At 35.8% G+C, this 25,488-nt stretch overlaps 1 protein-coding gene across 4 annotated transcripts in view; it reads left to right on the forward strand.

Moving 5' to 3' along the window:
- HFM1 (helicase for meiosis 1) overlaps positions 1 to 25,488 on the forward strand; it is a 141,150-nt gene that overhangs the window by 35,252 nt on the left and 80,410 nt on the right. For 3 of the 4 annotated variants that reach the window (XM_049879827.1, XM_049879828.1, XM_049879829.1), the window contains 10 exons: positions 5,539 to 5,609; positions 6,072 to 6,204; positions 6,811 to 6,962; positions 7,580 to 7,657; positions 7,868 to 8,026; positions 11,334 to 11,534; positions 11,618 to 11,706; positions 12,488 to 12,531; positions 12,636 to 12,737; positions 20,794 to 20,841. In XM_049879827.1, the coding sequence (XP_049735784.1) occupies positions 5,539 to 5,609; positions 6,072 to 6,204; positions 6,811 to 6,962; positions 7,580 to 7,657; positions 7,868 to 8,026; positions 11,334 to 11,534; positions 11,618 to 11,706; positions 12,488 to 12,531; positions 12,636 to 12,737; positions 20,794 to 20,841 (1,077 nt within the window). Of the gene's footprint in view, positions 1 to 5,538; positions 5,610 to 6,071; positions 6,205 to 6,810; positions 6,963 to 7,579; positions 7,658 to 7,867; positions 8,027 to 11,333; positions 11,535 to 11,617; positions 11,707 to 12,487; positions 12,532 to 12,635; positions 12,738 to 13,129; positions 13,276 to 14,156; positions 14,252 to 17,330; positions 17,465 to 20,793; positions 20,842 to 25,488 lie in introns of all 4 variants that reach the window. The other variant, XM_049879830.1, reaches the window with a different exon arrangement.

The raw sequence follows: 25,488 nt of genomic DNA on the forward strand, positions 1-25,488 counted from the left end.
AGATGAGTAGTGACCTGTGAATCTGGGGCTTCTTGTGTTTGTGGTGACTAATATAAATGGTAGTTAAAGGACATCAAATGAAATTAGTATGGTAGAATCAAGGCAGATATTGGTGCAGAAGCTGTGCATGTTGGGGGATACATAGAGAGGGATAAGTGTCAAGGGCTCTCATGTCTTCATATGGGAGCAAGAAAGTCTGAGTAGAGGATGTTTTACTTTAAGGAAAGGATAGAGAAACAAGGGAGGGTCTCTTCTCTTGAAACTTCTTAGGCTGTCAGTGAAGGCTAAATCTTACTCTGAGCTTCAGATTATCTCTTGATTCTTACTGATAAAGAGGGTAGGAGGCTTGGGGGTGGTGGATTTTCAAACCCTATGATTGGAGACCCCCACGTGTCTGTCAGTTTGTCATACTGTGGGGGCTTGTGTGTTGCTGTGATGCTGAAAACTATGCCACCGGTATTCAGATACCAGGAGAGCCACCCAAGGAGAACAGGCTTCAGCTGAGCTTCCAGACTAAGACAGACTAAGAAGAAGGACCCAGCAGTCTACTTCTGAAAAGCATTAGCCAGTGAAAACCTTAGGAATAGCGGCAGAACATTGTCTGATGTAGTGCTGCCAGCGAAGATGAGCTCCCCAGGTTGGAAGGCACTCAAAAGATGACTGGGGAAGAGCTGCCTCCTCAAAGTAGAGTCCACCTTAATGACGTGGATGGGGTAAAGCTTTCGGGACCTTCATTTGCTGGTGTGGCACGAATCAAAATGAGAGGAAAAAGCTGCAAACATCCATTAATAATCGGAACCTGGAATGTACAAAGTATGAATCTAGGAAAATTGGAAATGGTCAAAAATGAAATGGAATGCATAAACATTGATATCTTAGGCATTAGTGAGCTGAAATGGACTGGTATTGGCCATTTTGAATCGGACAGTCATATAGTCTACTATGCTGGGAATGACAACTCGAAAAGGAATGGTGTTGCATTCACTGTCAAAAAGAACATTTCAAGATCTATCCTGAAGTACAGCGCTGTCAGTGATACGATAATATCCATATGCCTACAAGGAAGACTGGTTAATACGACTATTAATCAAATTTATGCACCAACCACTAGGGCCAAAGATGAAGAAATAGAAGATTTTTATTAGCTGCTGCAGTCTGAAATTGATCGAACATGTGATCAAGATGCACTGATGATTACTGGAGATTGGAATGCGAAAGTTGGAAACGAAGAAGGATCAGTAGTTGGAAAATATGCCTTGGTTATAGAAACAATGCCAGAGATCAAATGATAGAATTTTGCAAGACCAACGACTTCTTCATTGCAAATACCTTCTTTCACCAACATAAACAGCGACTATGCACATGGACCTCGCCAGATGAAACACACAGAAATCAAATTGACTACATCTGTGGAAAGAGACGATGGAAAAGCTCAATATCATCAGACAGAATAAGGCCAGGGGCCGACTGTGGAACAGACCATCAATTGCTCATATGCAAGTTCAGGCTGAAACTGAATAAAATCAGAACAAGTCCATGAGAGCCAAAATATGACCTTGAGTATATTCCACCTGAATTTAGAGACCATCTCAAGAATAGATTTGATGCATTGAACACTAGTGACTGAAGACCAGATGAGTTGTGGAATGACATCAAGGACATGATCCATGAAGAAAGCAAGAGGTCACTGAACAGACAGGAGGAAAGGAAAGACCAAGATGGATGCCAGAGGAGACTCTGAAACTTGGTCTTGAATGTCGAGCAGCAAAAGCAAAAGGAAGAACTGATGAAGTAAAAGAACTGAACAGGAGATTTCGAAGGGCCGCTCGAGAAGACAAAGTAAGGTATTATAATGACATGTGCAAAGAGCTGGAGATGGAAAACCGAAAGGGAAGAACACGCTCGGCATTTCTCAAGCCGAAAGAGCTGAAGAAAAAATTCAAGCCTTGAGTTGCAATAGTGAAGGATTCCATGGGGAAAATATTAAACGATGCAGGAAGCATCAAAAGAAGATGGAAGGAGTACACAGAGTCATTATACCAAAAAGAATTAGTTGATACTCAACCATTTCAAGAGGTGGCATATGATCAGGAACTGATGGTACTGAAGGAAGAAGTCCAAGCTGCTCTGAAGGCATTGGCAAAAAACAAGGCTCCAGGAATTGATGGAATACCTATTGAAATGTTTCAACAAACAGATGCAACGCTGGAGGTGCTCACTTGTCTATGCCAAGAAATATGGAAGACAGCTTCCTGGCCAACTGACTGGAAGAGATCCATATTTATCCCTATTCCCAAGAAAGGTGATCTAACAGAATGTGGAAATTATATAACAATATCATTAATATCACACACAAGCAAAATTCTGCTGAAGATCATTCAAAAATGGCTGCAGCAGTATATCTACAGGGAACTGCCAGAAATTCAGGCTGGTTTCAGAAGAGGACGTGGAACCAGGGATATCATTGCTGATGTCAGATGGATCCTGGCTGAAAGCAGAGAATACCAGAAGGATGTTTACCTGTGTTTTATTGACTATGCAAAGGCATTTGACTGTGTGGATCATAACAAACTATGGATAACACTGGGAAGAATGGGAATTCCAGAACACTTAATTGTGCTCATGAGGAACCTTTACATAGATCAAGAGGCAGTTGTTCGGACAGAACAAGGGGATACTGATTGGTTTAAAGTCAGGAAAGGTGTGCATCAGGGTTGTATTCTTTCACCATACCTATTTAATCTGTATGCTGAACAAATAATACAAGAAGCTGGACTATATGAAGAAGAACAGGGCATCGGGATTGGAGGAAGACTCATTAACAACCTGCGTTATGCAGATGATACAATCTTGCTTGCTGAAAGTGAAGAGGACTTGAAGCACTTACTAATGAAGATTAAAGACCACAGCCTTCAGTATGGATTACACCTCAACATAAAGAAAACAAAAATCCTCACAACTTGTCCAATGAGCAACATGATGATAAACGGAGAAAAGATTGAAGTTGTCAAGGATTTCATTTTACTTGGATGCACAATCAACAGCCATGGAAGCAGCAGTCAAGAAATCAAAAGATGCATTGCATTGGGCAAATGTGCTGCAAAGGACCTCTTCAAAGTGTTGAAGAGCAAAGATGTCACCCTGAAGACTAACGTGCGCCTGACCCAGGCCATGGTATTTTCAATCGCATCATAGGCATGTGAAAGCTGGACAATGAATAAAGAAGACTGAAGAAGAGTTGATGCCTTTGAATTGTGGTGTTGGCGAAGAATATTGAATATACCATGGACTGCCAAAAGAACGAACAAATCTGTCTTGGAAGAAGTGCAGCCAGAATACTCCTTAGAGGCAAAGATGGCGAGACTGTGTCTTACATACTTTGGACATGTTGTCAGGAGGGATGAATCCCTGGAGAAGGACATCATGCTTGGCAGAGTACAGGGTCAGCGGAAAAAAGGAAGACCGTCAACAAGGTGGATTGACAGGATGGCTGGAACAACGAGCTCAAGCATAACAACGATTGTATAAGGATGGCACAGGACCGGGCAGTGTTTCGTTCTGTTGTGCATAGGGTCGCTATGAGTCGGAACCGACTCGACGGCACCTAACAACAACATAACAACATCATTGGAGAGATTTTAATGTGGTTTCAAGAGGGACTTTAACTTGAATTCCAGCTGAGATTTATTGAAAATTATCTCTGCATCAAGGAGCCCTGGTTACACAATGGTTAAGCACTGAGCTGCTAACTAAAAGGTTGGCAGTTCAGACCCATCTAACAACTCTGTAGGTGAAGGACCTGACATCTGCTCCTGTAAAGATTACAGCCTAGAAAACCTATGGGCCAGTTCTACTCTGCCACATGGCATCCACTATAAGTCAAAATTAACAACACATAACATCACTGAGTCGAACACTATATAATTTACTATGAGCTAGGTTGTGTTAATAACTTCTGTCTTAACTGGATTCTGTAGAGGAGCAAAACCAGTGAGACATATTTATAATTGTTTACAGAGAGATTTACTTCAAGGAAATGGCTCATGAGATTTTGAGGGCTAGCAAGTCCCAAATCCGCAGGTCAGCTGGTAGGCTGGAGACTTCTACAGGCTTACATCCCAAGGTCCAGAGGTCCAGTAACAATAGTGCAGGGTTGAGAGAGAGAGAGTGCTCTGCCAGGAGAGAGAGAGAGAAAGCACTGTGCCAGAAGAAAGAGAGTGCTCTGCCAGAATATCCATTTATATTCTGGAGGCAGACCACACCCTCAAGGAAGCTCCCCTTTTAACTGATTGGTTGATCACATCACAGGATGTGATTACAATATGTTATGTTACGTCAGGTCACACAAGAGCATCTAGTCCACTATCTGTCAAACCACTGAGAATCATGCCTAGCCAGATTGACAGATAAAATTAACCATCACAAACTCCTCTTAAACAGAAGTTAAAAAACTTCTTACAGTTAGTGCGGTCTTAATTAGTGCACTATACTGCCTTTCCTATTACTCCAGCAATCCATCAGTTCCTGTATGTATGTCTTCATATGAATATAATTGCTTAAATAATTGTTTATTTGTGTTCTCAGATATATCAGGTCTTATCTCTCCTAATAGATTTTAGCAGCCTCAATTATAGGAACTCACTTTCTTCTTTATTTATAGCTTCCTGCAGCTTTCTATTTCCAGAAATATATTCTGCATCTAGGGTTTAATGAATGTGGTTGACAAATTGTGACTCAGACTAAGAGGAATATCATGTAAGTATAAATACCTCCCAAACTAGCAATAGACTTATCACCTTAGAAAGGGGACAGTCTATTTTTCATATCTAGTAATATTTTTGAACTTTCTGATAGAAAAAAGAAAAAAAAAAATTTTTTTTGACAGAAGGGTGATGCAAATCATTCTTGTTGAGCCAATATACTGATTTAAAAAAAAAAAACCAAACCCGTTGCCGTCGAGTCAATTTTGACTCATAGTGACCCTACAGGACAGAGTAGAACTGCCCCATAGGGTTTCCAAGGAGCACCCAGTGGATTCGAACTGTCGACCTTTTGATTAGCAGCTATAGCATTTAACCACTTTGCCACCAGGGTTTCCAATATACTGCTAATCACAGTTAAATCCACCGCTAAAGTTCAGTTAAAAAGTGAATTTTAGGACATTAAAGAAGAGATAAAAATCAAGTGGTTTAGTCAAGATGAATAAGAAAAAGTACTACTCTGGAAAGGATAAACTGGAAGCTTGGATTTGATATTCCCTATATATGCTTGAATCTCTTCTATCAGATCTAACTTTCAGGTTGACCTTGTATGACCTTTGTTTCACCATAGGGACTTGACAAGTTCTCAGAATATGGAATGTGACTGGGGACTAGAATAATTTCTGTTAATTTTCTTCCTAAGATGCCAAAATAACAAATGTTAAAGCCTCATCATTAAATATTTTCAAAGTCAATACTAAGTCAACTGAATTTTTAAATGAAAAGTAACCAATTTTTTAAAATTCTGAAATAATTGACTCCTTAATCTTATACTAAGCGGCAAAATTTAGACGTATTTTCAAAGAATTCCCATATTTCAACTATATACAGTCCAAGGCCTTTGATGATGTAAGTATTTTACTATATTTATTTATCTACCTCTTCTTACCGAATTGTGTCCTAAGGTTAGAGATTAGATCTCACTCATCTTTATGTCTCCTGTGCTACACTTAGTGACTGGTATGTTATACAATAGGTGCTCAAAAATATATGTTGAATGAGTGCACGTGATTTCCATGACTGTATTTATTAGATTTATAAAAATTTCTCTGGAAGTTAAAGGTATGATTTTGTGCTGTGTCTAGCATATCACTTTGACAAGTATAACAGGGTAATAATTTATTAATAGTGTTACATATATTTGGGGGGTGAGGTCTGGAGTGAGGTTATAACTAATAATTTTCAAGGTAAAAATGTTTGAGCTATTAATCTTAGAGACTTTTCTAAACCATATTTTCTAACAAATTGAGAATGTGTGTGGAAATTCTATGCGTATTATACGATTGATTAAATTTTATTATTTTTTTTTAGCTTCTTTACACAGATAGGAATTTCGTGATTTGTGCTCCGACTGGTTCTGGGAAAACTGTAGTGTTTGAACTAGCTATAATAAGATTGCTAATGGAAGTCCCATTGCCATGGTTGAACATTAAAATTGTTTACAGTAAGTATTTATATATTGTAAAAGTGATGATTAATTATAATAATGAAAGAAACAGCAAACCAAAACTAATAAATAAACTCAAGGGCAATCCATAGGAATTATTATTTGGGTTTTCCTACATTTTTTGTAAAGACCTATCACAATTGGTTTTGCCTGTTAAATTAATTTCAAAACACATTTTCCCAGAGCTATAATTAAAAAGTAATATTTGAAAAGAAAATTTGACATCTACATGTTTATTTTTTAAAAGACAGTCAAAATAAACAAATTTCTTAGATAAAAACATAATTTTCACCAAAGTAATATATGCACATGGTTAAAAAAAAAAAAAAAAGACTATCACAAAAGGGCTTATAGTGAAAAACAATAATCTTCTACCATACCTCACTTGTAGTCACACTTCTCAGAGACAATGACTTCTATTTCTGTTTTAGTTCTTTTGATGATTATCTTTGTGTCTCTAAATAATATGCTTATATTATTAATTTGTAATTAATTGCTATTAGACAATATTGATATTTTTAGCCTAACTTTATTAAGCAGGAGTTGTGAAGATAATTTTAAAATTGCATTGACATTCAAAATAAATACTTTAAATTGTTATAGTGGCACCAATAAAAGCCCTGTGTAGCCAGCGTTTTGATGACTGGAAAGAAAAATTTGGACCGCTAGGACTGAACTGTAAAGAGCTCACAGGAGATACCGTCATGGATGATCTTTTTGAGATTCAGCATGCCCATATTATTATGACAACTCCAGTAGGTGTTATTTATAATTTATTACTCATTTCATTTATTAGCAAATATCTATTTCTTTTCACTAAGAAAGCAAATGTAAAAGACATTTCAGAGTAGAAGAAACTTGCAATGTAAAACAAACAGACAAAAAATAGAAAAAGAACTAGTGAACTAGTATTCAGGGTATGCAGATCAATGAGCAAAAGACAAACGACCAAGTAGGAAAAATGAGCAAAGAATATGAATAATTTTTAAATGCTAGACTGTTTGTAATTATATATTCATTGCTTGTATTCTTTACTCGAGTATTATGTGGTATATATAATGTGTATGTGTGTGTGTGTATATTTGTATATACTAAGCTTTTCTCTTGGTAGAGCTTGAAATAGGTAATAAGACTGTGAATATTATTTTGTGGTTAAACTTTAAAACAATGAAGGCTCACAGTTTTTTAAATACCTGCAAGACTGTCAGAATCCTTTAAATAATTTTTAATCTTTAAATTTTTTTCTAGGATACTTTTAAGATGTCAACTAAAATATTGCCTATCATTTGTGGCATGTTATGTTAAACATTTATTTATATATTAATAATATTTATTCCTTATTACAGTAAATCATTTGCATTTTGCTCTCTAGGAAAAATGGGATAGCATGACTAGGAAATGGAGAGACAACTCTTTGGTCCAACTGGTTCGACTTTTTTTCATTGATGAGGTAGTGAACACTTCATTCACTTCCAAATACAAGCATAAAAAGATGGTAGGATGGATAGAAAGAAACAAGACATTTTCAGCCAAACCATCTATTTTATTCCTCAAGCAGAAAATAAGCTCATTTTATTAAGGAAGAATGTTAATGTTATTTTACATTTTAATTGATTAAATAGATTTTTAGTTTTATAGCTAATGATTGTTTCTTACGTAGGTACACATTGTGAAAGATGAGAATCGTGGTCCCATTCTTGAAGTTGTAGTCAGCAGAATGAAAACTGTACAGTCGTTACCTCAGACTTTAGAAAACACCAGCACTATTATGCCAATGAGATTTGTAGCTGTATCTGCAACAATTCCAAATGTTGAAGATGTAAGTGAGAATTTTAATCTCTCAGGGTTTTTTTATGACTTGTGAAATATGTAGCCATTTGGTCTTAGAGAAAATGATATGTTTTTCTGTCAGTCAACTAATCAATTTAATAGAAAAGTGTGTTATAGAAAATTATGGCTAGATCTCATAAAAAAAGGATATTATTAACATAAAATTTGGTTGATCCAGTTTAATAAAACATATTCTTGGTTGTCATGGATTAAATTATGTCCCCCCAAAAATCTGTGTATCAACTTGGTTAGGCCATGTGTGGCTGTCCTCCATTTTGTGATTGTAGTTTTCTGTTAAGAGGATTGGGGTGGGATTGTAATACCACCCTTAATCAGGCCACCTCCCTGATCCAACGTGAAGGCAGTGTCCCTGGAGTGGGGCCTGCACCACTTTTTATTTCTCAAGAGATAAAAGGAAAGGGAAGGAAGCAGAGAGTTGGGGACCTCATACCACCAAGAAAGAAGCACTGGGAGCAGAGCATGTCCTTTGGACCCAGGGTGCCTGCGTGAAGAAGCTCTTTGTCCAGGGAAACATTGATGAGAAGGCCGACAGAGAGAGAATGTTTTCCCCTGGACCTGATGCCCTGATTTTGGACTTTTAGCCTACTTTACTATGAGGAGATAAATTTCTCTTTGTTAAAACCATCTACTTGTGGTATTTCTGTTATAGCAGCACAAGATTACTAACATACTAGTGGAAGTCTGTTGCTTGTTAATATCTAGAAGTCTTAAGTTTCATGGGCTTTGGACACCTCATAATAACTTGACTTATAACATTTTCAGTTTTAAAACTTATACCCAGCTTACTTTAGCTGTATATCAACGTAAGGCGGAGAGTAAAAGTAATTGCTTAGATGATTACCACCTACCACCCATGTGCCTGATGTTGTGGTAAGCACTAATGATAGATGTAAAGATGAAAACATCTAGACCCTGCCCTTGAGGAGGATCTCAAGGCTAATGGAGAAAACAGATATTTAAAGAAATAATTGTATATAGTATTATATACAATTATATAGGATATATATAGATATATATCCTAATTTTTTTCAGCAATTTTTAGTCAAGCTTCTTGAAAAACAGTACTGTCTCATTCTGTTAGCTCACTCCTATTTACTACTTGACCTACTATAATATGGTGTTCTTACCTGTTCCTTCTTAGAAATTGATTTCACAGACATCTTCTATCATGTTTAATCTAGTGGCAATTTTTCTGTCTGTCTTAGTCATCTATTACTGCTATACCAGAAATACAAGTGGATGGCTTTAACAAAGAGAAAATTATTTTCTCACAGTCTAGTAGGTTACAATTACAAATTCAGAGCGTTGGCTCTAGGGGGAAGGCTTTCTCTCTCTGTTGGCTCTGGAGGAAAGTCCTTGTCCTCAACCTTCCCTTTGTCGAGGAGTTTCTCAGGCACAGGGACCCCGTGTCCAAAGAATGCCCTCTGCTCCTGGTGCTGCTTTCTTGGTAGTATGAGGTCCCAACTCTCTGCTTGCTTCCCTTTCCTTTTATCTCTTGAGAGATAAAAGAGGTGGTGCAGGCCACACCCCAGGGAAACTCCCTTTACCTTGGATCAGGAAGGTGACCTGAGTAGGGGTCCTGTTACAATCCCACCCCTAATCCCGTCAACATAAAATTACAATCACAAAATGGAGGACATACTGGGAATCATGGCCCAACCAAATTGATACACACATTTTTGGGGGGACATAATTGAATTCATGATACTGTCTTTATCATTAGTTTGGCATAATTAATCATTTTCTTGTTTTTGAAATGGCAACTTTTTTTTCATATATTCAAATATAAATACAGAACATTTTAAAGTATATATAAACAGCAAAACAAAAACCCAGTACATGTATTTGCAGGTATATTCATGAAATCATAATGTACATATTCTTTTATGACCTGCATTTCACCTATAAATATTACCATTAAATATTCTTTTTCAATACTATTTTTGTGATTTTATCATTATTTATTTATCTGACCCCCTACTGATGAAAGATTATTTTCTATTTCTACTACTGTAAACAGTGCTGTATTAATATATCTTTGAAAACATTCATGACTATTTCCTTACGATTAACTTCTAGTTAAAACAGCTGATTCAAAGGTTATATAAAACTCTTAAGGACATACCACCTTCAACAAATATTATATTCGTTTACACTTCTGCAAGTAGCCATTTCTCTGTATCCTAACACTGGATAGTATAATAGTGATATTATTATTGTTACTGTAATTTTAAAATATTTGTCAAATTTATTGTTTAAAATGGTATCTTAATTTTAAAAATTGCACTTCTTTGATCTCTACTGAAGGAAATATTTTTAACATATTTATCAACTATTTTTAAGTTCTTTTGCAACTTGTCAGATCATATCCTCTGCCTTTTTTCCCCATGGGAATACTAAACTTTTTCTTACTGATTTGCACGCAATTATTGTATGTCAATACTCTCTAATTTTTGAAACTTTCTTTCATTCTGTGACAATCACTACTTTCGTGATTGAGATTTATCAGTCTCTTTCTTCAGCTCCTCTTCCTCTGTTTTCCCCTAAACTAAGATCTTCTTTCCAGGCCTTCTGCCTTTCTCACACTGTAAATTCTTGTATGATCATCAGTCAACCCAAGATAGCCTTGAAAATGTTTTAGTATTTTCTTTCTGTATAATAAGAGATTCGTGAATCTATCTTCTTACTGTGAAAGCAATGGTCAGTTTAGTATCAAGGTATGGAGCCTGATTACCAACCAGGCTATGTGAAGGTAAAGATTGCAGAAATTAAGGAGTGTGAAATGTGCCTTTGGCCCTGCCATCTCTCAAGTGTTTGTTGGTTCTTTGCTTAAAAATTGCCAGCCCTTGCCATCCTAAGCCAACGATTACTTTGCTACTCTCCAGCTAGTATATAGGGCAATACAAAAAAAGTGTTAGTCATTTCCAGGCATAGCTCTGAAAAATAGCAAATAAATTACAATGATAATGAAAATTTTAATTTCTATGCCAAAATCAGTTTTAATTTTACATTCAACTCTCAGAAGGTAAATAAAACACAACAGCGATAATTTGAAGTTTACCTTAGTGAAAAGTGATTGTAATCTAAAATTACTGCTATCAATAGTATTTAACAGTATTTCAATAGAGTAGTATTAATGGACTATGTAATATACAAAAAAAACTATTTGATTAAATACATTTATACCTTGACTTTAAAGTGGTCTAATTGGGTTATTTTTAGCCAAACAACTTTATTTAAATTTTTTTTAATGTATATATGTCTATTATTTTAAGATTGCAGAATGGCTTTCTGATGGTGAGAGACCTGCTGTATATCTGAAAATAGATGAGAGCCACAGACCAGTGAAACTTCGAAAAGTGGTCCTTGGATTTCCCTGCAGTAATAACCAAACTGAGTTTAAGTTTGACTTAACCCTCAATTACAAAATCGCCAGTGTTATACAAACATACTCTGATCAGAAACCCACACTTGTGGTATGGAGTGTTCGTTGCTTAATTTTTAGAGTAATGCTTAGTTTTTAACATGATTAATACAAAAATTATTAATTCCTTTTCAGTTTTGTGCAACAAGGAAAGGTGTGCAACAGGCTGCTTCTGTTCTTGTGAAAGATGCTAAATTTATTATGACTATGGAACAGAAACAGAGGTACATTTTTTTTCATTTTTTGTTCTGGAGGTAGAAGGACTTTTTAGGGATCTTCTACATGAGATAACTGAATTAGTCCCTTAACCTTGGGCAAGTTATTTGACTTCTCCAAGCCTCAGTTTCTTCATCTGTAAAATAAAAATAATACTAAATTTGAAGATTAAATGAGGCAATGAATCTCAGTGCAGCTATGACCCTATGTTTATTTCATTGCTAGCTTTCTTGAAAGATGGTCTATATTGTTGTCTTCCTTTCTTTCCTCACTTTCAATCCAACATCTGTTGTCATCTTTCACTAAAACTGCTCTTGCTAGTTGATACCTTTGAAACGTCTGACATATTTGACAACTCATGCTTTCTTTAAAAACTTTGGACTCTGTACTTTCATGATCATCCTCTACTGATTTTCTTCCTACTTTGCTGGGCTCTCATTTTCAGTCCCCTTTTCACCTCTTCTAAAACTCTTAAATGTTGACATTCTCAGGGTTCCATCTGAGGTTCATTCTTTCTCATTCCACAGTGATTGCATCTACTCCATGGGTTCAAAAAATATATATATACACACATATTTAAGTTTCGATATTACAGCTTATAAATTAGGGACTTTTGAATGTGAAAGTTAGAAATTCCCTACTTCTTAAAGGTAGTTTTCAGCTAATAATATTGTAAAAATCTTTTATTATCTTTTATTAACCTTCAAAATACTTAGTTAATAAGTTATTTCAGAGTATTCTGATATTATGATGAATAACTCCTAATAATTTTATTATATTTTTAAATAGGCTACAGAAGTGTGCACATTCCATAAGGGATTCAAAACTGAGAGGTAGGTTTATAGGTAACTTTTGAATAGCATTTCAGATACAGATAAAAGAAGTCAGTTGCTGATGAAATATTAACAATAAATAACATTATGTATTTCTATTGTAGATATTGTCATACATGGTGTTGCTTATTATCATGCTGGTATGGAGCTGTCAGATAGAAAAGTAGTTGAAGGAGCTTTTACTGTTGGAGATCTGCCTGTTCTTTGTAAGTAAAACGTATTCTTGTGGGTGTTTTATTTTGGAAAAATTTTAAGAGAAAAAAACCTCTAATACTCTAACTTATTTCTGCTTTTCTTCCAAGAATCTAAAGTTATGCAACTACCCATTTATATACACGTGACAGTAAACTCTTTGGCAATGTTTATTTCTTAATCATGTTACTGAATATAGTGCAAATTTAAAAGTTAGAATTTAATAGCTTTTTGGTTTTAAGATGTGGTATTAGGTTTCAAAGTTCTTTTTGTCTTCCTTTCTAAATTTCCTATATATGATTTTTATTACTTTTATAATATGAGGGGGAGACCCTTAAAAAGAAAATGTCTTCCTGAAATAATAAAGTTATATGGTTTGAAATGAATATTCCTTAATTTAATGCAGTTACTACCAGTACTTTAGCTATGGGAGTAAATTTGCCTGCTCATCTAGTAATTATAAAATCTACAATGCATTATGCTGGAGGAATGTTTGAAGAATACAGTGAAACAGATATTCTACAGATGATTGGTAGAGCTGGTCGACCTCAAGTAAGTGACAGAAACTTTTTGTAACTCATATTAAATGCACGATTAAAACAAACAAAAAAACCTTTTATGTACTTGTGGTGAACAAAAAGTTAACATTTCATGTTAGACTTGATTTAAAACTAAAGGTAACTGAAAAAATCTAACAGCAATAGAAGTAAAACAAGTCTCATTAACCAGACATACTCCTGCCACTTCCTCTAAACTCCTATTGGTTGATGAAAGGATGGGCTTATGAACGGATAAACTGTTAAAAGGCTTTTTTTGGTTTTGAGTTTTGTTTTGCTTTGTATTGTGAAGGTGGATGCTATTGACATTTTGAATGGAATAGTTTTTCACTGTGCATTCCAGAATATATACCATGCCTGGGTCCTGGCACTAAATGCCAGTAGGTATCTTCAGGCATTATTATGACAATAAAAAAATCAACCCATACACATTTGAAAACATAACCTGCTTTGACAAATACTTGAATAATGGAATTATTTCAGTAGGTACTAAGGGAGCATATAGGAAGAATATCTCTTCCAAGAGTCTCAAAATATGTTATACGAATTTATTATTTTTATAGGATAAATTAGATTATATGTAAACTACACAAAATCTTGCAAGTTCTATCCAATTACCTAAATTGGTTTTGATTTTAGCACTGCCAAAGTTATGTTACACTGAAACCAAAGAGGTATTTATAGGTATACTCTTATAAGGTTTTAAAATTAAATTTTCAGATAACGTTTCAAAATCAGAGGCATTTTTTAGGGCTCTTTGATTTGTTGTTCAAGACAAGGGAACTGTTTAATATGAAGTGAAATTCTGAGTTATTGAAGAGAACTGGTACCAATGTGTGGTCTTCTTTACTAAATTTCTCTATGTGTTTTTTTCAGTTTGACAGTACAGCTACTGCAGTTATTATGACTCGATTAAGTACAAAAGAAAAGTACATTCAGATGTTAGCTTGTAGTGACACGGTAGAAAGCAGGTAATACAGAAAATATTCCAAAAAGATAATGTTAATACAGTCTTTTTTTTTTTTTTTTTTTCTTATACTAATATTAAAAGAAAATTCGGTTTGGGGGTTTCCTAAGAATATTTTCTTGACACTTTTCAACAAATCTAACTGAATCATTTGTGTCTTCTTAAGGATATCTTATTTATCTAGGTTTGCTATAACAGAAATAACACAAGCAGTTGGCTTTAACAAACAGAAATTTATTTTCTCACAGTGTAGGAGGCTAGAATTCAGGGTGCCAGCTCCAGGGCAAGAGTTTCTCTGTTTGTCGGCTCTGAAAGAATGCCCTTGTCTCTTCTGAGCTTCTGTTTCTGGGCGATCTTCATGTGGCTTGGCATACTCTTTCCCATCTCCGCTTGTTTAATCTCTTTTATATCTCAAAAGGGATTGAATTAAGATACACCCTACGTTAATCCTGTCTCATTAACATAATAAAGACAACCCATTCCCAAATGGGATTATAACCACAGGCATAAAGGTTAGGATTTGTAACACATATTTTGGGGAGATACAGTTCAATCCATAACATTTCATCCCTTTAGCCCCCCAAAATTCATGTCCTTCCCACTTGCAAAACACATTCACCCCATCACATCATCCCAAAAGTCTTAAATCAACTCTGAGTCCAAATTCTCATCTTCTGAATCATCTAAATTGAATATGGGTGAAATTTTAGGCATATTGCATCCTGGAGCAAAATTCTTCTTCATCTTTGAACCTATGAAATCTAGTTTACAGGTTTTCTGTTTCCAAAGTCCAGTGGCAGAACAGGCATAAGGTAGACATTTCCATTACAAATGAGGGAGAGCAGGGATAATGGGCACCAAGCAAGTCCAAAACTCTGGGTGTTGGCCACACTCACTGGATTCTGGGTAGAGGCCCCTCAGCCCTGGGCTTTAGCTTTGCCTTTCAGGCCCACTGGGATTCAACTCTGCTCTCTTAGTTTTGGGTGGCCCCATTCTCCTACTACATCTGAGCAGCCACCCTGTCCCCTCGGCCCTAGCAGGCACCATTCTTCTGCCCCTTGGGCATGTTGGCCCTGCACGTTCAGTTTTGGGCAGCGGTCCCATCCCCCGGCACACCTTAATGGTAGCCCCATACTCCAGAACCAAGTTGGTGAAGATCCAGCTCTTTGGAACCTAGGAGGCTGTGGCCCCATCTTTTGAGATCCAGGAGACTGTGGCCCCACCCTTTGAAACAGCTTCCTGTGCTCCTTCCAACAGTTCTTCTGATCTCCAAGCTGCTCCAGGGATGGCTGTGTTCTATTTTTGGAGATAACAGATGTAGTGCCTCTGGCCTGTTTCCTGCCTGTAGAATTCCAAGAGGCAGACAGTTTTCTTTCCTTTTATCCTGTCTCTGACCCCTTCAGTCTAAGTGGATGGGTTTTCTGCTGTGGTATTTGGTTAGATCCATCAGTCACAGGCTAATCTCTTTAACAAAAGGTTGTGTAGCCACGTCCTTGGTGAAAATTCTAGGACACATGTCCTTAGTTTGTAAACAGAATTTTCCAAGTCTTTAAGTTCTGTTTGCATTTTGTACAGTTCAGTTTTAAGTTCATCTCTTTTCTCACACATTTTACTATAAGTAGCAAGGAGAAACCACGTGGCCCCTATAAGATCTTGTTTACAGATCTCCTCAGCCAGATATCCAAGTTCATGACTTACAAGTTCTACCTTCCACCAAACATTTGAACATCATTCAGACAAGCTCTTTGCCACTGCATAAAAAGCATTAAAAAAAAAAAACCACTGCCATCGAGTCGATTCTGACTCATAGTGACCCTACAGGACAGAGTAGAACTACCCCATAGAGTTTCCAAGGAGCGCCTGGCAGATTCGAACTGCTGACCTCTTGGGTAGCAGCCGTAGCACTTAACTACTACGCCACCAGCATTACCCTTCCTTTATTGTCCAATCACATGTTCATCATTTTCTTTTAAAGCTATCCCAGAAGAACATTTAGGGTCCACATTTCTAGTAACATTCTGTGGCTCATGCCGTATGTATGCTCTTAAGTCGATAGAGTTCCCTGTAGCTCTCCTCACTTCCTTCTGAGCCCTCACAAGACTTGCCTTTGACGTCCATAATTCTACCAACAGTCTCTTCAAGACAAACGGGTTTTTACTATTAAGAGCCTTAAAATTCTTCCAGCCTACACCCATTACCCAATTCCAACACCACTTTCACATTGTAGGTATTTGTTAGAGCAGCACTCCCATGTCTCAGTACAAAATTCTGCCTTAGTTGTCTAGTGTTGCTATAAGAAATATCACAAGTGGATGGCTTTAACAAACAGAAATTTATTTTCTCACAGTTTAGGATACTAGAATTCAGGGTGCCAGATCGAGGGGAAGACTTTCTCTGTCGGCTCTGGAGGAAGGTTCTTGTCTCTTCTGAGCTGCTTCTCCTGGGTGAACTTCATGTGGCTTGCCATATCTCTTCCCATCTCTGCTTCTTTCGTTGCTTGTTTGATCTCTTATATATTAAAAGAGTTTGACATAGGACACACCCTACACTAATCCTGTCTCGCTAACACAACAAAAACAACCCATTCCCAAATGGGATTATCACCACAGGCATAGAGGTTAGGATTTATAATATGTATTTTGGGGGACACAATTCAATCCATAACAAAAGAATTTAATAGCAAAAAGAAAGAAAAAAAAAAAAGCAGAGTAGTTTTATTCAGCAGTGACCATGCAGTAGCATGGGTCTTTGTTATGTAAGAAGAGGAATATCATTGTCACATCTCTCCACATCTTTAAAATTTGGTTAGTAATAGAGTGATAGGCAATCTGGGACCTTTTAGTAATATATTTGATTATGATACTCTTGTGATCTGTCTTCTAGAGCAACAGAGTAGAGAAGAATCTCAAACCTTATGAAAAGTTGAACTCACCTTTTAAGATTTCCGGTTACATTTTTTATTATAAAGTTATATTTTATGGATTATCAAAGTAGTAGCATATTATAAATTATTGAAGTTAAAAAATTAAAAAGTTTTGGCATTGAAATGTATATTACTAATGCAATTTTTTTTTTCCTATTAGTTTGCATAGACATCTTATTGAACATTTAAATGCAGAGATAGTATTGCATACTATCACAGATGTGAACATTGCTTTGGAATGGATACGATCAACCTTGCTTTATATAAGAGCCTTGAAAAATCCATCTCATTATGGTTTGTTACCTTGACTTAGAAAAGTAGTAATTTTTTAAATCCAGTTGGGCCTATATTTATCCTAATAGATTACAGAATAGATTGCAGACACAATAGGTAACAGAAATCTAAAGCTAACAACAGTCACAAATACATTTAGAGGCAAGAACAGACTAAAGTGAGCAATCTTTTTGTGCTTTATTTCTAGTCTTTCAATGATATTTGAAATCAGAACCATTAAAAATAGGATATAATACTCACACTTTTAGAAAAGAGTTCAACTCCAATACAAGCAATAAAAATACCTAAAACTATTTAAAATAATTTAAAGAAAAACCTTGAATTTTGTCTCTACTTTGTGTTCAACAAGTCTCTTTTTTTGAATTTGGGACTGTTCATTTTTCAATTTATAAGAAGTAACACAAATTACTACTGGAATTTTCATCCCACTTCTAAAGCTAACACACATCTGTTTATGTTGTTTATAGAGGGTTCTATCATGTGGTAAAAGTTATAAAATAAAAATACTTCGGATTGTTGAATAGCAAATTGAAACCTGACTCATTGCCATACCACTCCAATGTACACAGTTTAAAAACTTTCGGATCTCCAAGGATAATATAAGCTTTTATTAAAAGGATACTTACTTAAGTATCATTTTAAAGTTTATTTTTTTTGACTAGGTAATATATTTACTTGGTTCAAAAATCATAAAGTGTAAAAATGTATGCAGTTAAAAATCTTTCATTTCTATATCCCATCTACATAGATACTCAGTTATCATCTCTTCCCCTGTCCTTCCCCATCTCTACGATCATTGGTATACCTTTTTTTAAAAATAATCCTCATATTTTCACATATAAAAGCATGTAAGAATGTGTAATTTTATTTTTTCACTTTTAAAAGAAATGATGGCATACTGTATTAGTTTCTATTGCCCTATAACAGATTACCCCAAAAGTTAGTGGCTTGAAACAACAAACATTTTTTATTATGTCAGTTTATGAGGGACAGGAATCTAGGAGTATCTTAGCTGGGTAGTTTTGGGCCAGGGTCTCTCTTCAGGTTGCAACCAAGATGTCAGCCACTGGAAGGGTTTCAGTTATCTAAAGGCTTTCCTGAAGCTGGAGGATTCTTTTCTAAGAAGACTCACTCACAGAGCTATTTGGTTAGAGGGCTTAGTTCCTCCCTAACTGTTGGAAGGAGGCCTCAGTTTCTCGCCATGTGGACCTCTCCTCTTGACATGGCAACTGGTTTTCCCCAGCACGAGTGATCCATCACCAAGAGTTACAAAGGTAGAAGCTGCAGTACCTTTTTATGACCTTGTCTCAGAAGTCACATGCTGTTACTTCTGCTTTATTCTGTTTACCTGAAGCAAGTCACTAAGTCCTGGTCACACTCAAGGGAAGAGAAATTAGACTCACCTCTTGTTTTTTTTTTTTTTCTTGAATGAAAGAGTATCAAAGAATTAGTGAGCATATTTGTAAAACTATCACTGTTTTACTCTTCTGCACCTTCCTTTTTTCCTTAATATATCTTGGAAGCTTTTTTTTTTAACAGCTAAACAGTATTGCATTTTATCTATGTAACATGATTTATTCAAGCAATCCCCAATCAGTGGGCATTTATGTTTTTTATATAATGCAAAAAAAAAAAACTTTGCATTTTTCACATGTGAGTCTACCTGTATCAGATTCCTAGAAATGGAATTGCTGGGTCTAAACCCTTTGCCTGTTGAGTCACTTCCAACTTATGATGACCCCATGTATTACAGGGTACACCTGAGCTCCGTAGGGTTTTCTTGGCTGTAATCTTTACTGAAGCAGATCACCAGGCAGTTTTCCACAATGCCACTGGGTGTGTTTGAATCACCAATCTTTTCGTTAGCAGCTGAGCCCAAACCATTTGCGCCATTAATCGCTAAATTGCTACCTTAATGGCTTACATAGCCAGCAGCAATGTTTGAGAGTGCCATTACACCTTCTCCTCACTTACCGACTATCTCATTATCCAGCATTTCACATTTATGACAATAGTAAAAAAAAATCTTCTATTTTGTGCATTAATGATGTACGTCTGGTAGTAACAAATGCCGAGGTGTAAGGTGAGAGTAACACTGGCTGTGATGGTTAAGGTTATGTGTCTATGAAATTCATTGATATTTTGGGGTATATCAGTAGTTGTGCATTATTATTGTACAATATCCAGTTGTATGAATATACCACAATTTAATTAGCCATTCACTTGTTAATGAACATATGGATCATTCTCAGTTTTGGGCTATAATGAGTAAAGCTACTATGAACATTTTTTTATATAGAATGTTTTGATGGAAATGTGCTTTCATTTCTCTTGGATATATACCTGTGAGTAAAATTGCTGTGTTGTGGGATAGTCTGTGACCTATACTTAGCTTCAGTAGATATTTCCAAATATAGTAGTTTTGAAAAGTGGTTAAACCAATTTACCCTATTTACAGCAATGTATGAGAGCTCTTTTTTTTTTTTTTTTTAATGAGAGCTCTAGTTATTCTATATCCTTGTCAACAGTTGGCTTAGTCAGTCTTTTAATTTCCGTCATTGTTATGTGTGTGTAGTGGTTTCTTTTTGCAATTTCATTTTGCATTTTCCTGATGAGTACTGGCACTAAGGATGTTTTCATATGTTTATTGGCCATTTGGGTCTCCTATTTTGTGAAGAGCCTGTTCAATTATTTTATCCATTTTTAAATTGTTTTTTCATTATTAATGCATGGATTTCTTTATATAGTCTGGATATGAGTCCTTTGTCAAGCATATGCATTCAGTTCTCTTCTCCCAGCCTATTGCTTACCTAGTCACGTTCTTGAAGAATCTTTTGATGAACTGAAGTTTTTAATTTTAATAATGCTACCATTAAAATTCTTATATATGCCTGTTGGTATAAATGTGCACATATATCTGTGAGTATGTGCCAATGGGTGAAATTATTGTGTTATTGGATATGTGTAGGTTCAACCTTAGTAAATAAGTTTTCCAAAATGGTTGTATTACCAAGCACTTATTTATAGGACAGAAATTTGCTGTGTAAAACATTAGGAATTTATTCTACACTATCCTTGTTAAAATACAGTATTCCTGGTCACTGTTATACAATAAGATAAGCAAAAACCGGTTGATATTGAAAGGATTTTACAACAGTGGTTATTTTCCATAAGTATTTAAACCTTGTTTGAATTCATTAAGCTATTTTTTTTTTTTCCTATATGACATTTAATAAGGCTACTCAAGTTAACTGGGGTATAAACTGAGCCTATAAAGATTAATTAAACCCATTGTATTTTATTTTTATAAATTTTGATGTCTTACGCAGGTTTTTCATGTGGATTGAACAAAGATGGAATTGAAGCAAAATTACAAGGTTAGATGTGTTTTCTTCTAAAACAAAATTATGTTCTGTAAATTTTAGTGAGAAAGGTCACTTACTTTGAAGGTAAGAATACCCTTTTGAAAATTATTTTTTAAGAAATAACCTTGTTTGTAAATATATATATATAAAATGAATGTATCAGTCAGGGTTCTCCAGAGAAAGAGGATATATATATTCTGCATTAATTTCAAGGAATTGGCTTATACAGTTATGGGGGCTGGTAAGTCTGAAATTTGTAGGGAAGGCTGGCAGCAGGCTGGAAACTCTTGGGCAAGAATTGATGCTGAAGTCTTGAGGCAGAATTTTTCTTCTTGAAGGAAACCTCAATTTTACATTTGAAGGTTTTTTAACTGATTAGGTGAGGTCCACGTACACTATGGAAGGTAATCTCCTTTACTTAAAGTCAACCGATGATAGATGTTTAGCAAAAACCAAACCAAACCCATTGCCATCCTGTTGATTCCGACTCCTAGTGACCCTCTCTGTAGGGTTTCCAAGGCAGTAAATCTTTACAGAAGCAGACTGCCATGTCTTTCTCCTGCAAAGCAGGCTGACGGGTTCAAACTGCCAATCATCAGGTTAGTAGCTGAGTGCTTTAACCACTGTATCACCAGGGCTCCTTGATGTTAACCACATCTACAAAATACCTTCACAGTAACACCTAGATTAGTGTTTGAATAACTGGGCATTGTAGCCTAGCCAAGTCGACAAAGAAAACTAACAATCACAATGAATTACTTCTTTCTCACACATAAGTGAAGCTTGGCACATGTACTTTTTTTCTTCTGAATTAATCTATTTATTAATTCATATCAGGCTATCTTCCTTTTCATAACATGTTAACTTGATTTATTTGATTTTTACTTTATAAATTACCTTGGTCTTTGAAAATGTTGTTTGCAGATACGCAACTCTTTATTAATTTTAAATTAACGTATAAGGTTAGGTTGATTATGGGCCTCTTACCCCAACCTGTGCCAGTGATGTATTTCTGCCAAAACCCAGCTTTATTTTTCAGTTGATCACTTAGCATTTCATTACCTATCTTTTAAAATTGAAAATATTGTAAAGAATTTGTTAGGATTAGAAATTGCTACCTCTCATTTTGTTGAGACTCCCTTTCAGTGAGAGAAAAAGTAATACTATATCCACTAAAAGTATTTACCAATTTAGCCAACTTTAATTTATTCTTTAATTAGATGTACATATATGACAAAATGTAAAAATAAGGATGAAGCAGTAAAAATATACTTTTGAAACACGGGATGAATGATGGCATGTATGTACATAATGATGCAGTTAAGCTACAGACCTATAAAGTAGTTGTATTATCCTCTATTTTTTGCCAACATTTGTGATGGAATTTTTTAAGTAAAATAACATATTTTTATTATAGTGGATCAAAAACACACCATAAATCAGAAAGCTCAAGATATATTTTCTATATTCTGATTAACTGTAATGTCTCATCTTTTGCTAAATTAGCAGAATCACTGTTCATATTTTTCTTATTTTCAGTCATTCTAGGTATAATTTAGTTTTAGCTGTAAAGGAGCATAGCTAAATTCATTATATAATGGAATATAAGGTTTCAGTATTCTAAAATCAGTTTTTCTTCTGTTCAATTCTGATAAAAACTGCAGTGAAGTTTTTCTGACTCTAACTACCTGGAGTTAGGTCAGACCTCACACCTTAAGGGCACAGTCCTCCAGACTTCCATGTCTGCCCAAGACTTCTGGCACCGCCCACAAGCTCAAGGGTTCCTAGGCCACTTGCACTTGGTTACAAATTCAAGGTTCGCACTACCCCTTCAGGAACAAGTTCTGGTCTCAAGGGTCCCCAGGACATCCATATTCTCACCAGCTGGCTATAGATTCGGGGGTTCCTACTACCCACTCAGGTTCAATAATTTACTAGAATGAATCACAGAACTCAGGAAAGTCTATATTCATGATTATAGTTTTGTTATAAAGGATACAAATCAGAACCAGCATAAAGAAATGTCAAAGAAGAAAATCTCATACTTTCTTAGGAGTGAAAAAAAGGAGTTTTACTGAGAAATAATACAGCTCAAGCTGGGCATCGCTAAGTAAAAATACAAAGCACTGTACCATTCAGGTAGAAAAAGAGGTCTATATACATAGGGAACAAAGGTAGGGGGTTAAGGACTGATTATAGATAAGATCAGCTTAAGTCCAAGTCCTTTGAAATGTAAAGGCTCGCCACTTGGCTAGGAGGGAGTGAGTAATCACCTAGATGAGTGGCACCAGCGGTCATGAACACATTTTTCCTGGGTACAGATTGTTTATATCTTGACACATTCTTCCCATGAACAAATGGCTTACATCCTAACCTTTTGCTTCCTGGGAATGCATTTTGGCCCTGTCATTCTTATGTCTGACATAAGTGCCCTGGTTTTGAAACTTTTCTGTTTACAAAAGAGACTCATAGGGCAAGGTCTGGGAGAGTCCCAAATGTGGAGCATCTGTGTCCCCAGGTATGTGTTACCCTCCTGCAGTATTTTTGTCTCTCACCAGCCACGAAGTTTACCCAGGCTTTGGTGTTCAGAGTTTTTATGGGAGTTTCCTTACATGAGCATGATTGATTAAACTGTTGGCTACATGATTGAACTCAATCTCCAGTCCCCCTCCCCTCCTAGAGGTCAGGCTGCTAACACATAGTTGTTCTGGTGTGGCTAGCCTCCACCACAAGTCATTCATTAGCATAAGCTGTTATGTGTGTCCTCCATGAACAACAGAGATAGTCCTATCACTCAGGGAATCCCAACGGTTAGAGGTTATCTCCTGGGAAATGGGGACAAAGACCAAATTCTTTGGGTAGGGTAATTTTCACCCAGAGGCATCCTTGGAGGCTGCCTTAAATCTCTCAGGAAGGGTCTTTGACATAGAGAATGCTGTTTCCTAAACGTGACCATAATTAATTGTCCAATATCCTCCAGAAACTCCCCCATGACATTTAGAATAAAATCCAGATTTTTACCAGAGCCCACAGTCCTACTTGAAATATCCCTATTTCTCTGAGTTCATATCTTACCGCTCTCCTCTCTTACTCCATTCTAGCCAAATTGGCTCTCTGTTTCTTTAATACACCAAGCTTGTTCCCGCATCAGGGCCTTTGCACTCTCTTCCTTATTCTTGGGGCATTTCTCATATATTTTACATGGCCCTCACCTTCATTTTATTCAGGTCTCTGGTCAAATATAAACTCTTCAGAGACTTTCCTGGACTATATTTAAAACCACCTTTATTGAGAGGAGGGCAAAACAGTTTTATGTTGTCATTATTTTTGCAGTTTTTCTTGTTATTAGAAAAGTTTATTTTGAAATTTAAGGTAACTATCATTTCAGTTTATGTTATAAATTATGTAGCTTTTTATTAGAAAAGCTGCCGTCATTCTCTAGGTCCTTTTTCAGCTTAATCTTTCTTCATAGTACCTTTCACTACCTGAAAACACACTATTATTTATTGGAGACATTCTTTAGTAAAGTATAAGTTCTATAGAGGAAGAATTTTGTCATGTTGACTGTGGTAAACCTATAGCTTAGAATAATGAACAATTGTAAGCTTAGAATTGTAAGCATTATTCCTTGACTGATTAACTGAATGGACATTAATTTAATAATGAGTAATTAAGAAAATTAGCAAAGACTTCTGTGGCCTTACTTAATCAAGCCTTTTAAACTTTTTAGACTGATGATTTTTGGAATCATCTTTGTAAAAGTATTTGACTACATTTTATACATATAAATATTTGATAAGAATAAAAAGGGAAAAGAACAGAGTGAAAAAGAAGTAGCAAAGTGGTTGCTTAGACCTGAGGCAAGTTATTTGCCCACTCTATTCTCTAATTTCCTAACCAGTATATGAAAATGATACTAATACCTACTGTATTATGTATATTAGGTATTAATATCATTTTTATTGTATTATATGTGGAAACCCTGGTGGTATAGTGGTTAAGTGCTACGGCTGCTAACCAAAGGGTCGGCAGTTCAAATCCGCCAGGCGCTCCTTGGAAACTCTATGAGGCAGTTCTACTCTCCTATAGGGTTGCTATGAGTCGGAATCAACTCGACAGCCCTGGGTTAGGGTTAGGTTAGGTGACTGTATTATATATGGGGTCTCTGGGTGGCACAAATGGTTAAGTGCTGGACTACTAAACACAAGGTTGGTGGTTCAAACCCACCCAGAGGGACCTTGGAAGTAAGGCCTGGTGATCTGCTTCTAAAAGCCACAGCCTTGAAAACTCTATGGAGTGCAGTTCTACTCTGCACACATGGGTCTCCCAGAGTTAACGTTGACTTGTTGGCAACTGAAAACAAAATCAGCAACAACCTTACTGTGTTATTTTGAGGATTAAATAAGGTAATAGATGTATAGCATTTATAATGCTCATAGTTGTAAATGTTATTTTATCCTTGATCTTTATTTTTATCATTTGTATTATTGTTATTATTAGAAAAAACTTTTAGCATATTAGCTGGTTTTTATTTAAATGAGTTTGTTCTTGCTGCTTAAGTAGGGACTATACTTATCCCTGGAGCAATTACATAGTAACACAACTTCCGTGTATTTAATAATAAATTCTATTTTGCTCTGTTTTCTTAATTTACTAAAA

This window comes from Elephas maximus, chromosome 3 (genome assembly GCF_024166365.1).
Source record: "Elephas maximus indicus isolate mEleMax1 chromosome 3, mEleMax1 primary haplotype, whole genome shotgun sequence".
NCBI classification, from domain to species: Eukaryota; Metazoa; Chordata; class Mammalia; order Proboscidea; family Elephantidae; genus Elephas; species Elephas maximus.